The 15819-nt window shown below is 35.4% G+C and overlaps 1 protein-coding gene across 1 annotated transcript in view; it reads right to left on the bottom strand.

Moving 5' to 3' along the window:
- The window catches only part of LOC111044275, a 277601-nt gene that overhangs the window by 237073 nt on the left and 24709 nt on the right, over positions 1-15819 (bottom strand). The window contains exon 2 of the mRNA XM_039435828.1: positions 629-803. Within this exon, the coding sequence (XP_039291762.1) occupies positions 629-803 (175 nt within the window). The remainder of the gene's footprint in view (positions 1-628; positions 804-15819) is intronic.

Here is a 15819-nt window from a genome sequence, read left to right as displayed (position 1 = left end):
CAATTAGCTCTCCTTAACACTTCTAATGTCATATTTTCTTCTATTCCTTCGTACATTTGACACTTGCTGAGGCATGGCGGCCTCCTTTTGACAGCAATGGAGGGAGCTGTGGTGCAGGGAGGGAGGGTGCTGGGGTGGAGGAGAGTGAAGATGGTGGATGATGTCAGGGAGGGAGAATACTATATGCTGAAGAGAATAGTACATTTCAGAGAGGGATGGAGAAAGAGGAATCATGTATGAATCTGCCCTAGGGCAGAATACTGATGATGATGATGATGATGATGTCAAGTGTAAAGTGATGAAATGAAATTCATTCCACAAATGGATTATAGAAATTGTTTCCAACAGTGTGAAGACGGTGGTATGCTATCGATGGACGCTATCGATGTAGATGCTATCGGTGGACTGATTTATGCCCAATGGATGTATCTCGAAGAGTTTTTTTACAAAAGTTTGGAGCCCCTTAACTGTTTGGCATATGGTACTAAACTGCTGTTGTTTCAGCAAAAGTTCGGTAACTTTTCAATCGCACCCTGAATATCAGTCTTATGTTCACGTCGATCAAAAATGAATATAAATCAATCGACTGATTAAATTCGATTCAATCGAAGTAAATGTTGAAACTTACTGTTATCAACAAGTTTCCTTGTATCTGCATCAAAATATTTGATCTCTGTATATCTTATACTTTTTCCAGTATCGGGTAGATTTATGACATACAATTCAACCACATCGGTTCCATGCTCGATGACTGATACATTAGCTGTGCCAATCACCGTGTGTTTGACACGATAGATGATATCCTGTAAAAATAAAAAAATATTCAAGTACTGCAACATTCTAGAAGCTCTTGTTCAACTGCAGAAATAACTAGAGATACTCTTTAGAGATGGTCAAGCCAGGTCACAATTATGCAGCTTTCTGATCCGATCACAGATGACAGACAACCACAGACTAAAAATGTAACATCCTTTGTTACAGTTGTTAGAATGTTGACCGAACTTAGTGAGGTCTATGTTTTAACTCGGATTTTCTTTTGTCTGTATGTATGTAACGCATTTACGGCCAAAAACGCATTGATAGAATTGTCTTAATTTGGCAGGAATATTCCTTTCTACTATCTACAACTGCGCGTCGATGCAAAAGGCTTTTTGAAATGTTGCATACTCCGATATCGCCATAATATATAAAATATCTATTCTGAAGATAGGATTAATCAGACTATAGAATTATTCTTAATCAATCAGCTGACAAGTGATATCGGCTTTAATTATTATACATTGCATGCATTACACAGATGTCTGGAGAAGCCATGTCTATTTCTATAAGGTCTATGGTTTCAATATTTTAATAAAAACAATACAAAAATCTTGAAGTACCCTTTATTTTTTAAAAACTTCAAAATAATTCAACTATTAATAGTTGAACCATTTTAAAGTTAAAAAAACAGAGCAAACAAAAAAAAGGTACTTCAAGATTTTTATATTGTTATATTGCTGTTATTAATTTGTCAAAAAGTAGTCCATATGTGAGTGAAATGTTTTTATTTCAAATTTTGTTTTGCAGTCATACTATACTATTAAACGAGCAACTTTTATTCATATGTTTATATGTTTAGATATTTGGATGTTTAGATGTTTATATGTTTGTATTTCACCGGATCTCGCATACGGCTTGCATACGATTCTTACTAAATTCAGAACATAGAATGTTTATGATATAAAGATTCGATTGTACTAGGTCTCATTCCTGAGAAAACTCGCTGAAGGACATAAAAAGGATAATTATTATTTATCCTTGGAAAAACAGATGATAATAATTATTTTGTCGTCTGTTGGTGATGGAAGTGAGTGAGCGAGTTCATGTGTGTGGGACTGTGTCAAAAATCAGCTGTTGAACTTTTGTAATCATTCAATCAGGTACTAAGTGCCGGTTGCAAAAAAGCAGGGTTACTTTCAATTCTGATTGAATCTAGTAGATCCATCTTTTTGAAATGGTCTTCTCTGATTTGGTTCACGTGAAGTTAATCAGGATTTAAATTTAACCGGGTTTTGTGCAACTGGGCCTTTGTGAGGGAAATTTTTGCATTCTTCTGGGAATTAATCTCAATTTACTGTGATTAGATAGAACATTTTTGTATAAATGCTATTATAATTTCTTCTTTCGTAATGAATTGTTTATGCTTTTGTACTCAAGAGCGAAGCTCGGTCCCCGATATTGGTATTATTATGCGTACCCATCGGTATCAATATTCTCACATTTGAATAAAACAAATTTAATAGGTGTGATAAAGAATAATTTAAATGAACTCAAGTAGAGAAGGTTTGGGAAAACTGACGGGCTTTTTTGCTCGAAATCCCCCTCCCCCCTCTCCCCCCTCGTCCATCCCTCCTCCCCTTCCCCCCACCTGTAGGGCGGGGGGTGTTCTAAAAATAGATTTCCCCTTCCCCCTGTCCAGTGGCGGTGAGGGGGATAGAGAGAGAGGGAGATATATCTTTCTCTCTCTTTCTAAAAATAGATTTCCCCTTCCCCCTGTCCAGTGGAGGTGAGGGGGATAGAGAGAGAGGGAGATATATCTTTCTCTCTCTCTTTCTAAAAATAGATTTCCCCTTCCCCCTGTCCAGTGGTGGTGAGGGGGATAGAGAGAGAGGGAGATATATCTTTCTCTCTCTTTCTAAAAATAGATTTCCCCTTCCCCCTGTCCAGTGGAGGTGAGGGGGGTAAGATATCTCTCTCTCTCTCTCTCCAGGTGAGGGAAAAAAAAAATTCCCTTTTAGGAGGAAAAATTCCCTCTCTCTACTGTCAAATTGAAGTGAATCCATATTTCTACATCTAATGCTATGCTGACAGATTGAGGTGAATGATAGATGTGGGGAAAAAATCTCTTTGAGAGGGAAAAATTCCTTTGGTGTCAAATTAAAGTGAATTCATATTTCTACATCTAATGCTATACTGACAAATTGAAGTGAATCCATTTCACTCTAATGATATACTACGATGACAGGTTCAAGAGATAGAGATCTCCTTCTTTTACTCGTGCCATCTCTTTCCCGCACCCTTTCCGAAAGGAAAGGAGATAAGAATCAATTGAGAAATTCTTTCTACATCTAATGCTATACTGACAAATTGAAGTGCATCCATTTTGCTCTAATGATATACTACGATGACGGGCTCAATTGATCCTTATCTCTTTCCCGCACCCTTCTTTATTATGAACGCTGAGTAAAGGAAGAATGTTATACTAATGTTATACGCTCCCCTCGCTTCTCACAACCAGCATTTCTTCTTTTACTCGTCACATCTCTTTCCCGCACCCTTCTTTATTACGAAAGCGAGTAAAGGAGACAAGAAGTAACTATCTTCCATTTTGATCAATCGTTCCTATACTGTAGTAGTGAAACGTTTCTCACCAGCATTACGAAAGGAAGGAATCTAGTATAAGTTTTATAATGGGAACATATCACCTCTTTAGAGTAAAGTGACACGTGCATTCGCTCGCGCGTGCCTCACATCTGCTCTGCTCCCTGTGAGGTCCCTTGCTAACTCCAATATCTCCTGCATCGAAAACCGTTGCATGAAAAAATCGATTTATGTGACAAGTGTTTAGTCGTTAAAGTTACTTCACACAACCTTTTTCAAGATTTATCGATATAGTCAAAAATGACTAGGGTGAAAACTATAGGTGTTGAAGTTCACTCGCACAACCTTTTTCAAGATTTATTGATATGCTCAAAAATGTCAATCATGGTGGTCTAGACTGAAATTGAAACTATAGGTGTTGTCTCACTCAACCTTTAAAAGATTTATCGATATACTCAAAAATGTCAATCATGGTGGTCTAGACTGAAATTTGAAACTATAGGTGTTGTCTCACTCAACCTTTAAAAGATTTATCGATATACTCAAAAATGTCTAGACTGAAACTATAGGTTTTGTCTCTCTCACACATGTGTTTATACAATCAATCACACTCGTCTAGACTGAAACGTTCACTCTCTCACACTCAACTCAAGATTTTATGTTTTCGGCGCCAATATAAAGTCTTTATATTTGACCAAATCCATTTTTTCTGTAATAATTTGTACTACCTGATGTTCGTTAAGCCCATGATCCTTTGCTTCAATCCAATTCATATGGAAACTTACCTCGGCATATTTTGATACAATGTCTAATGCGATTCTGTGGATAAATAAGCTTAGGTAGTCAATGAATGGGGCCGAACATTGCAGTCTCATGACAGCACCCTCTTCCGAATTTTTAATTGCCTCAGCTATTTCATCACGAACACTTTTCACAGCGTCTGCCATCTCGTTTTTCTTAATAAAATCTCCAATATCATTTTTAGTTGCATACTTTTCTGCAATTTGATTAATCAGAATAGCAATAGCATCTTTTGTAATAAACTGCTCAATACCCTCCATAATATTAGCTTTTATTGCACTCGCCATTTCAGATAATCGTTTTTCAAACTCTTCCTTTGTTAATGAAGAACTAATCAATTTCTGCAAAGTAGATTCTAAATATTGTTTATCAATTCCCGATGGGTGTGTTTCATTTACTTTAGTAAAAATTTCTGTACTAAGTTGTTTCAATTTAGTATTGAGATAGTTTCTGTCCAGCACCTCCAAATTCTTAATTTTATCTGATACGGCTTTTAATTTTTCATCTAAATAAGCCTTATCAACTTTATCGTTGTTAATACTGAGCAACTGAGATGAAAAGCTGTCTGTTAAAGTTTTCACTTCTCCTAAAGCACTCTCTAGAGTTTGAGTTCTCTCTCCAATAGCTTTATCGATATTAGTACTGAAATTTTGTAAGGTGCTTAGAATATGTTCTCTTTCAATTATGCTCACTCCAATATTCTTTGTATTTTCCGAAACGAGTTTGGTTTTTGCGAATCTAAATAAAATTTCACAGCTTCGCTGATTCCTTGCTGATTATCGATTCGATTATCTTCTGTGTTATCGAGTCAATATCACACGTAAGACTAGCTCCGCTAGCACTACCCATATCAATTCGTCCGAATCGATGTAGAGTCATCGTGACACTAAACAATTAATTTTGCTTCTTTTAGCTCTTCAATTATACTCGTGATTTCCACATCATGCCCACTGTTCCCACTAGCTTTTGAGGAATAGAGTAAATTTAATCTTTCCACTAATTCGTCAAAATTATCAAAGTATTGATTAATTCTATCATGAGAATTATTTTTTGCAAATTTCAATAAACCCCAACCCTTCTTTTTACTAATTTTTTTACTGGGAAATAACTTTTGAATCATTTGCGATTTAATTCCCTGATTTCGTTTAACATAGCCTCTTCGATCTAAATGTATACCTGTAAGTGTTGAGATTTTTTTATACTCATCCAGATCTCTTTGATTATAAAGATTTGAGTTTGGTCTTGCACTGAATAATAACTCAAGTAGACCGTGTGTTAATCGAAATCTTTCATTATTAATATCTATATAACCGTCAACAAATATTACTTGCTGATTACCAATATAATACACGTCATCTTTAGAATTATATGAAATTCCATAACTGATTGAATTATTCTGTTTTTCCGCATGAAACGTTTTTAGATATTGTGACAGCACATCGTCGTTTCTGCTAGAACCAAGTAAACTGTTTTCAAATTTAGTCGAGCTTAAAAAATTGTCTGCTGAACTCTCATAACTCTGTTCATCTCCCTCCTCATTATCATCAATTTCCATACTCTCCTCTTTTACTTGTTCCTTTTTTGGTTTTACATCAGAGTGTGAGAATTTGTTTTTTCCCAGTTCAATTATGGGCTCTATCAACGGGGAGAGCGTTTTCCTATTATATTCCTCCGATCGCTTTTCAAAATTGACTAAGCTTTTATGCTTCTCTCTAATTACTTTTCTCAATTTCTTAATCTTTTCGATTAAACCAACCTCCTTTCTATTCAGCTTCCTGCTGTATGACAACATGACTGCACAAAGAATTAATCTCTACTGAACGGTAAGAAACGTATCGAGCGAATCTCGGTACTTCCCGCTATTAATTCTACACTCGGTCATAATAGTTAGAAAATTATGAGGTTTACGATTCCAAACTGTATGACAAAGTTTAACGAAATCTTTATAAGAAATATCTGCTCCAACATGATCTCTGTGAATTAATTTCAGACTCAATAAATCTACCTTGAAGATTATATCATATTTGCGTTGTCCCTAGTGAAATGTTTCTGTGTGGCCCCATAACTCTGAATTAAATATGCAGTGTCAATATTACGATGTCGACCCATGGTAAAATATTCTCTTATTTGAGGTACGTGATTAAGTTGGAAGTCATCGAAAATGACAAGAGAAAATTGTTGAATTTTGTTGGGGTGAGCTATAGATTCCGAATTGCTGTTTATATGAAATTCAATACCCTTCATTTTTGAAAAGACTTTTCTCAAAAACAAGTACTTATCTTGATACTCGCTCTTCGTGTGCAAGTATATAGTTTTAAATCTCAACCCATTCTTTGAAAAAATTAAATTAAATAGTAAATTGGTCTTGCCACAACCTGAAGAGCCTATTATAAGGATCCTTGCATTATGTGGTAATAACTTACCATTTTTACACCATGTTGGCATTTCTTTCTCTCTTATAACATTGTCGAAATTTACTATCGGAATCATGTTAGTCACGTGTACAGCATGCGATCTGATAAGGAACTGATAAGTTATCAAGGAGGAAGAGATTGTGGGCTAGACACCACACACCATAGCTTATCACATCGGGATGCAAGCGCTCTCCCCTTTCAATGCACTGATAGAAGTTTCTCACCCGCACCCTCTCTCTCTCCCGTACCCTCTTCACGAGAACGCTTGAGCCTTAGCAAATAAAACTTCAGATTAAAATGAAACTGAGAAGCATTTTTTGATAGAGACATATTATATTTACACCAAATCTTTGTCATATTTTTACACTGAATGGAATGTATTTGCAATAGATTAACAATAGATTATTTACAATAAATGTATGTGATATTTACAATAGATTATTTACAATAAATGTACGTGTTATTCACAATAGATTACAAAAGATTATTTTTCATCTAATAGTTGATCCTTACTAATATAACTAGGCGTTGAAAACCCAATCCATTTCACTAGCAGTCCTTTTTTATCACGTTTTAATATTTTTTCAATCAAATACACTTGTCTCTCCGATTCATTTAATTGTGTTTTTTTAATTTCTTCTGCATAAAACCTACCACTAATTACTTCTCCGTTTAGATCTCGCAAGCTATACGTTACAGGTTGAGAAGGAAATATAGAATGAATTACAAAATACTCTGCGCTCCAGTTTATGTTATAAGATTTATCGAAAAGAACCCTTTTCTTTGAGATTCGTACAACATCTCCTAGCTTAAATTTCGGTTTTGAATTTTTCAATTTATATCGTCTATTGAATGCAGAATTCAATGACATTAAAACATGATTACGATCTTTTTTCCTCACATCTTCAGGTTTCATTCTAATGGATGAATGCATTGTTGCATTATAATCTCGAACTAAACTGTCTAGTTGTGATGACCAGTTTTTGGTTCCATGTTCAGTTAAATATCTATAAATTTTTGCTTTAAGTGTTCTATTAAACCTTTAAACTATGGAGGCTTTCTTATCAGTAAAAACATGATAATGTTTAATACTATATCTATCTAATAATGCTTTAACTTTTAAATTAAAGAATTCTGTTCCTTGATCTGTTTGGAACAGCTTAACTCCTTTATTTTTAGAAATAATTGGCTCGAGAGCGTTAAATACAGATTGGCTTGTCTTGTCTTTTAATGGTACACAATATGCAAATTTTGAAAAACAATTAATAACAGCTAAGATATATTTGTAACCCTTATTAAAATGTGATAAACTTGTCATCTCAATGAGATCGGCTTGAAGCAAGTCTTTTTCACTTTTCAACTCATATTTGCGAGTGGGATAGTTCACATGCGGCACGCTATGAAGCTCTAAAGCTAACTTAGATCTAATAATATTCATGATATTTACAACAGACAAATCAAAATCAGTGGTGTTGGATGATTGTCATGGACATACTGATCAATCACTTAGAGTGTTGAGACTATAATGACCGAAAGGGAGAGTATCAACACCATTCTCAGCAATATACCTCTTATCATCATAAGGGCTCAAACAGATTTTTGCACATTCAACCTGATACATGGTGTGATTATACGATCTTAACATATTAAATTTTTCTACATGTTCACTATGTTCAAACAATGATTTCATATATAAATTAAAATTAAGCTTTCTACATTTTACTCCGCTCTGTACACCCTTTGCTATACATTTATTTACAAGTTCTTCATTCTCGTTACAAACTAAATATGAGTAAAGTTTGGATCTAAGTCCGAGAAATCTATGGACAGGCTTTGACCCGGTCTCATCCTTGAACTTTCCTACAACTTTATTCCTCTCCATGGAAAAGCAAGGGTGGGAAGGTGGATAGTTAGAAGTATCGAAAAGGGACAAATTTTCTCTAATCAACTGATACACATCTTCGACTTTAAGGTTTAGAAGAAAACTGTCGGTGTCAGTCATGCACAGTTCTATACGATCCCACGGTATAATTATTTGTAATTTACAATAGAAAAAATCGTACATATGGAATTTACTCAACTCCAGTACACTGAAGCCGGAATAGACAGGCTTGTTCATTTTAAGTTCCAACTTACGAGAGAAAACCGCGATCACGTTCGGACTAATTATTTGCCAGCGTTTACATAGCGGGTTTGAAATGTACTTATCTAACCGTTTTTCATCCGTGATAATTTTAACATTCATTTGCTTACGACTACTCTGAATAGTTTTTCCAAATATCAAGTTGCAACAGGCCTTAAAGAAGGATATTTCAAATTTATTTTTCGCGTTCTGTCTATTCCGGATATTGAAGTCGATGTAGCTTTTCAGCCAGGGAGATTGGGAAAAGCTAATGACGCGATGCACTTTCAATAATTTCAAACCGAGCTGAAGGTAGAGCTTTAAATTGACATAGTGAACAATGTACTTTTCACGGTCGAAAAGTGTGTTCATGAGCTTTTTGGTTCCAGTTTGACCGTTCTCATTTGTTTGGTAGTTCGACAGCAATTCGCGCGGTGGGGTTTGGTGGAGAGGAGCGAGGGGGAAGCTCGCATGCTTATCATGCAACTCTTGGGGGTACTTGAGATCACATTCTATTATATACCCGGTTTCTGAATTGCTGTCCAAATTCGCGAAATCAATGCTGGAAATTTCTTCCTCTGAGAGGAATTTGAAATTTCCAACAGGCAAGCTTTGGCTCATAGCTTCCGAGTATAAACTGTTTGCATCGATATAAAGCAGATAATTAGATGGTTTTGAAGGATCGTATGTTTCGGGTAGATGTTTGTTATTCGCCTCACAATATCGTTTACCGATAAATGAGACCCCGCCTCTCATTCCCGCCTCAAACATAAGATGCATGTCCGCATCTGTTAGTAATTCCAGTTCGACTTTAGTGTGTTTCAGCATGCAATTCCAGGTGAAGTGCGCGAGGGAAACAAAATGGGTCACATCGAGGCCGTATGAGCTAAAAAGCGTAGACCTCATGGATTCAAAAACTACCGCTAATAGCATTACGTCCAAACATAAATAAAAATCGTGATATTCACCCAGATTTTTCAGCTTGAATGTTGAGAACACTCTTTGCGCATGCTCATATTCTTCGCGAGACAGAGGTGTATCAGTTAAGTCGTTATGAAAACATTCGATGGGAGGAAGCGATGTTTTCGCAAATTTTTCGGGACAGCTCATGTACGAGTAGGGATATACTCCTTTTTTCAACAAGAGCTGTCTGTGTTCGCAAGGTGGATCATCAAACACCAAAAATAATCGTTCGAACTTCTTTTCCATGTCTGTACTCTCTACCAAATTACGCACCAATACTTCCAAGGATTCAGACATAAACTTGTAGGAATCTAAAAATTTAATTTTGCCTACTGAAAGTGTCAAAAATCTCTCTGACGTATTTGCGATGCAGGAAATTTCTTTTTTACATTTACCGAGCGATTTTAGAATAAAATGCGAATCAAAACCGGAGAAATTATGAAAATAACACGATATGTACTCCGGAGTACGAGCTGTTAAATTACAAGAAACATGTGCCGCACACAAGTAATTACCGGTTTCATGCGCGTGGTGACGACATTTAATATCGCTGTCTAAAAACGGTTCGGCACAAAGCCCGCAGTTTACTGAATTTTGAAATTCACGCTCTTGACTCTCGGATAAAGCTTGCATCGGAATTTCTCGTTTCATATCCTCATACAAAATGTCACCGAGATCTGTAATTTCCTGAAGAAATTTCTCCATGATTTTTTCGTCTAAACTACTCGATCTATGGAGTACAGGTCCGTGAGCGATTTCCCCGTTAACATCGATAACAATGAAACAATACCCGCAGGGAATATGTCGCGCCGTTTTCTTTGTGTAACTACGAGTAATTTCATCAGAATCGGAATCATCATCATCATCATTATCGATATTAACAACGTATGTTTCTAAATCCGCGTAAATGGTGTACTTTTTCTTCAATGTCACGCCTAGTTTCTTGAATTGAATTGTCTCTCCGCGTTTAGGATATGAAACGCGCTGAGATTCAAACTTGCAACAAAGTTCCACATGTTTCAACAAATTTGCTTCAGCATCACAATTTTTGGTTTTGTTTGATGTAAATCTATGGAAACAAAAATTACAAACATGTACTTGACCGTGAGATTTTGAAAGGTGGGAGAGAAGACGTGATAGCCCGTTTTTCCCCTTCGCGGTATTTACTAAACAGAAATGAGTTTTTCCTGCATCGCCTTTTAGCATTAAAAGATTAATTTGGTGTTTACGAGTGCGGAAAATGCTTGTACGGAAGGGGAAAAACTTTTTGTTGTCATACGCGATGACGTGAATTGCAATGTCCGGATTGAGTATTTCAAATTTCTTAATATCGCGTGTCGTCACCGGGAAATTTACACCTCGCGTATTAAGTGTGTGAGCAAACTTACTCAAATACTTTACACTTAAGTCCGAGTTCCTTGGCTTCTGATGGAAATACGCGAGCACTGACCATAAAAATCATTTTTCGTCAGAGAGATTTTTCACATTTATAATACATTTTTTGTTTTTCAAAAACTGGGGTGTTTGAATGAAACTGGATGTGTATATAGGATTAAATTTAATCACGTTCACATCCAGTGATTCAATTTTCTTTAGCACCCATCCACTCCCGTGTCTTACAAAATTTTCAAAAGATGAGAGGATTTTTCTCACAGCTAACATGAAATGCTCATTAAACTTGTAAAGTATTAAATCTGGGTAGATAAAAAGCCCTAACAGAAACAGTAATAGGTCTGAAAATAAAGTAACTGGCTAATATCGCCAAATAGATAATAACTAAGATTAGATAGCATCAGCTTGTTCTGGCTAAAGGGTACAAGAACCTAAAAAGGATTTGAAGGAAGTTTATTGCTCATAAATAGATTATTATATAAAATATTTGAAGATTGAGGTTATGTATATGTATTCACGGATCGGTGACCTAGAGATCGATCAAACCGAGGAACGTAGAATCTGACCAAAACCCCTTGGCAGAGCTTTATTGCAATCAGATGGTGTGCAATGTGAAAAAACACCTGTCCACGTGGCTAATTATTAGGTAGCATGGAATTAATATTAATGTATAGAATATTAACTAGCATGTAAAGAGCATAAATAAAAAAACCAAATAAAAATAATTTAATGTATTCAGGAAATAAGAGTTACCAGGCGCATGAATACCGAATAAAATTTGCATGCACCAATAGTAAAACGGCAGTTAATAGGCGGCAACTGTAGGCCAATTCAAAAATATTTCTATATATTTATATAAATGTACTAGATTTTGTGTTAAAACTTTGTATAGTCTATGTTATCGATATGGCTCGAATGCAAAGAAATTATTAATCATACAATCTAAGCAATATTTTGGCATTTTTTGTAAGATCTATTTGAACCTAATGGCGGAGGACTAAGATATTTAAATTTTATGCTAATTTGAAAGTCGGAAAGAGGATCTGTAAAACTTGAGAAAGAAGAACCAGACTCGCCAGCCAAATGCCACCATAAGAGGACCCCAAATATTTTAGAGCGTAGTACCTTACTAATGATTTTGTAAAAGTTAAAGTTAAAGTAAATTATTAAATTTCTTAAAAGACTTCGTGATGCTATTGTGAAGCAGAAGTCATTTTCATTTTTAATTAAATTTATAACCCCTTGGAGGAGACGATTCCGGCTACCATATTCCCGGACCACATGGAGTTGGATCGACATCGGCGGCTTACAAGAAGATTTTCGACATGTGAGTGATTAAATTTGAATTAGTGATGGGCGCCCTAGTGCTTCGAATTAATCTGATGATCAAAGCTAGCTCGCCGAAAGGTTTTATTATAAATTAAGAAATTAATAAGAGTAATACTTGCGCAAGTAAAATTAGTATTAAAGGTATTTATTTGAAAGAAAAATATAGATCAATATTTCAGAAATTTCTAATAAATCAAAGAAGTACAAAATCTAGGCTATTAAAACATATGCATACAATATTTAATTTTTTGCAATACAATTTGCGATAATTTATTATAGTTCTAATTCACTAGATGAATGGCTCTACCTATTCCGTCAGGTGCCGAATCTTGCACCCTGAGATAAAAATATATATTCGATACAAATAAATCTACTAAATACTAGAGATTTTAATATATATATATATATTTGGATTATTAGTGGCTAATTTATCAAGCTGATCTTAGAGCACACATTTTTGATTGAATTATCCAAGTCGACAAGTATTAGCAAGCGCATATCGCAACTACATGCAACAGAATGCATATGATTTTAAGATAAAGGCACATGGTAATGATTCGTGCCATAAATCTAGAATATAAAGTTTAGCCTGTGATATTTTTATTGACTTCAATTATTGTTCTATTTTTATATTATATTTTTTATCGCTCTTTATATATTTCTTACCTCGATTTATTTTTTTTGCATTATTTGTGTAATATATGTATGAAACGTTCATGGTGTGCAATTTATTTTTTATTCCTCAACACTATAGTATAAGTATCATTTATATATATATTTATTATTTATTGAATTACAAGAGTTATAGGAGAAGCCCATATCTAGGCCTATCAAGATTTTTTAAGACTGAATACTATTAGAAAACCACGACCTAATTATATCAAATCTCATGCTTTACCGACTGATGCCAAGCAGGAGGCTAATCGTTATTTAAATATAAAGAATAACGTGACATAAAAAGACATGCCGTACCAACGTGGGACTGATGATGAGAGCCAAGCTCATTGAATAATTATTTGAAATTAAGTCAATAACCATATTGAAAATTATAGATAACTTATACGAGTTTTGAGGAAAACTGGCGAAGGGAAATTTGTATTACTTTTTGGGGAATCAATAGCTTTAAATAAAGAGAAATTATATGTTTTAAAGAAAATTTTATATTATTAGTACTGTAAAAAAAAAAAAAAATACATGTCTATAGAGAGAGATTATATTTTACAAGCCTAAACTGCTATTACTTTCTAGTCAAAAATATATTATGTGTTTAAGCCGGTTGGAAAATAAGTCACAGCCTGTAAACTAGCCAAGAATAAATCAAAACAAAACATTGGGGGCGCTAGAGCATTATAAAAAACTTAAGTATAAATACCTTGTTGTATGAGTATCCAAACACTTTACACATCACTGTTTCACTGTAAGTCCCGGTTTGTGTCTCTTTTTTAAGCATTTTCGCTTATCATTTTTATCACTGTTTAATTAGCATTTATCATATTTGACATAATGAATCACACTCCCGCAAACTCTGAAGTTTCATATATGTACGGCGGTTGCACAGATCCCACTTTGTCGACTCCAAGCACATCAAACCCCACCACGGTAGATGCCAATACGCCACGAGAAAGGGAACCAGGAAGCGTCGGGTCGATAGTCTTCGATCCACCAGGTCTGCAACCTCTATCATCCACTCGAATCGACGCCGCTGACACACCATTGAATCAACGGATAGTAGAGATCAACTTTGAAGGGGGCGAGGAGCAGCCTGCAGAACCCGCATCGCCGGAGGCCGAGTCACACCTGAGCAAACAAAGTATATTTTCAATCACAGAGTTAGATCCGCTTCAAAAGGTAATAATGGAACAAACTAGCAGTACTTTCAATATTATGTTACAAAAAACAATGGATAATATGATGCAGGAGATTAAAAAAGAGATTGCTACAGTAAAAGAGGAAAATAAACAAACAGTGGAACAGGGCATGAAAGAGACCGCAGGCGCTATAAAATCAGTAGAACAAAGGTTGGATAATATTGAAACTAAAGTAGAGAATCATAGGGAAGAATTAAAAGCAATGATAACCCTACAAAAAGAAAGTCAGGATAAAGTTATGGCAGGATTATCGGAAAGGTTGGATACGGTTACATGTGAACTCAATGAAAGGATAGATAACCTAACCACACAAATCACTACACCCATTCAGGATATAACAAATAACATTAAGGCCGATTGCCACCAAGAAATCCACAAACAAATTACCGTTGCCAATCAAACCTTAACAACTACAGTTGACAAAAATATTAACAGTATTAAAGAAATACAAAATAAACAGATTAATATGTCCACAAAAATGAACCAACTGCAAGGTAGCATAAATCAAAATACAGAAACCTGTAAAGCTTTAAACGGAACTCTACTAATTCAAAAATCCACTCTGACTCAATTAAATCAAGAAATAAACGCAAATAAAATTACACATAATAGTCAATGGCAGATAACACAGGAAAAAATAATAGCATTAGAAAATCATATTCAACAACGACCTCAAGGGATTCAAACAGACAACCTCAACGTACATAGTATATTACAAGGACTAGGAAAATTTGATAATACTGATCGCCATTTGCAACCTCAACCATTCATTGATCAGATAAAATTAGTACAAACTCTTGCACCTACCTCTTGGAATTTTTGGCGTCTTCGTTTGACTAATTTATTGATTGGCGAACCCCTGATGTTCTTTCGGAGTAGAGCCCATGAATTTACATCATTGGATGAGTTTGTCGCTGTCTTCCTGGAACAGTATTGGAGCAGAAGTAAACAGTTGGACGTGCTAGCGGACATTATATCATGCGATTTCAACCCTAACTTAGACGGTGCATGTACCACTTTCGTCACTGCCCTACAGTTTAAAAATTCTCAATTGAGCGAGCCCATTAATGAATCGGCATTAGCAAGTATTATTTTAAAGAAGCTACCGTATCAAGTTAGAATGGCACTCGCCACAAAACAATTACAACCGAAATTATAAACCGCCACCTCAACAAGTAAGTACAAATTATACATTAGCACATGCAATAGGATTGAATCAACAAAAAACCCAGAACCCAGCACCCAACGACCCGCCACCAGATATACAGAAAACTACAGCTAATCAACCAGGACTATATGATACCCCCGATATAACACCTACAAGCTCCAATGAAACAAACAAAGAAAATCCAGATATTTCAACATCATACACCACCTTTAGAAATGATTTACCGGGAAATATTATTAGAAGAACAAAAGCCAATACCATCAAAAACCGCCGCCAACAATGTAATTAAAACCAGCCGCAAGCAACAACCAATTTTAAGTATCCTGTTCCCCACCGAAGAGCAACCCGCCGCCGAAGAGTCACTAATAAATAATATAAAAAGTTACCAGGAGGAGACCGCCA

The sequence above is a fragment of the Nilaparvata lugens genome, chromosome 9 (genome assembly GCF_014356525.2).
Source record: "Nilaparvata lugens isolate BPH chromosome 9, ASM1435652v1, whole genome shotgun sequence".
NCBI classification, from domain to species: domain Eukaryota; kingdom Metazoa; phylum Arthropoda; class Insecta; order Hemiptera; family Delphacidae; genus Nilaparvata; species Nilaparvata lugens.
The sequence above is the reverse complement of the archived record's forward strand: the minus strand, read 5'-3'. Positions and strand labels throughout refer to the sequence as shown.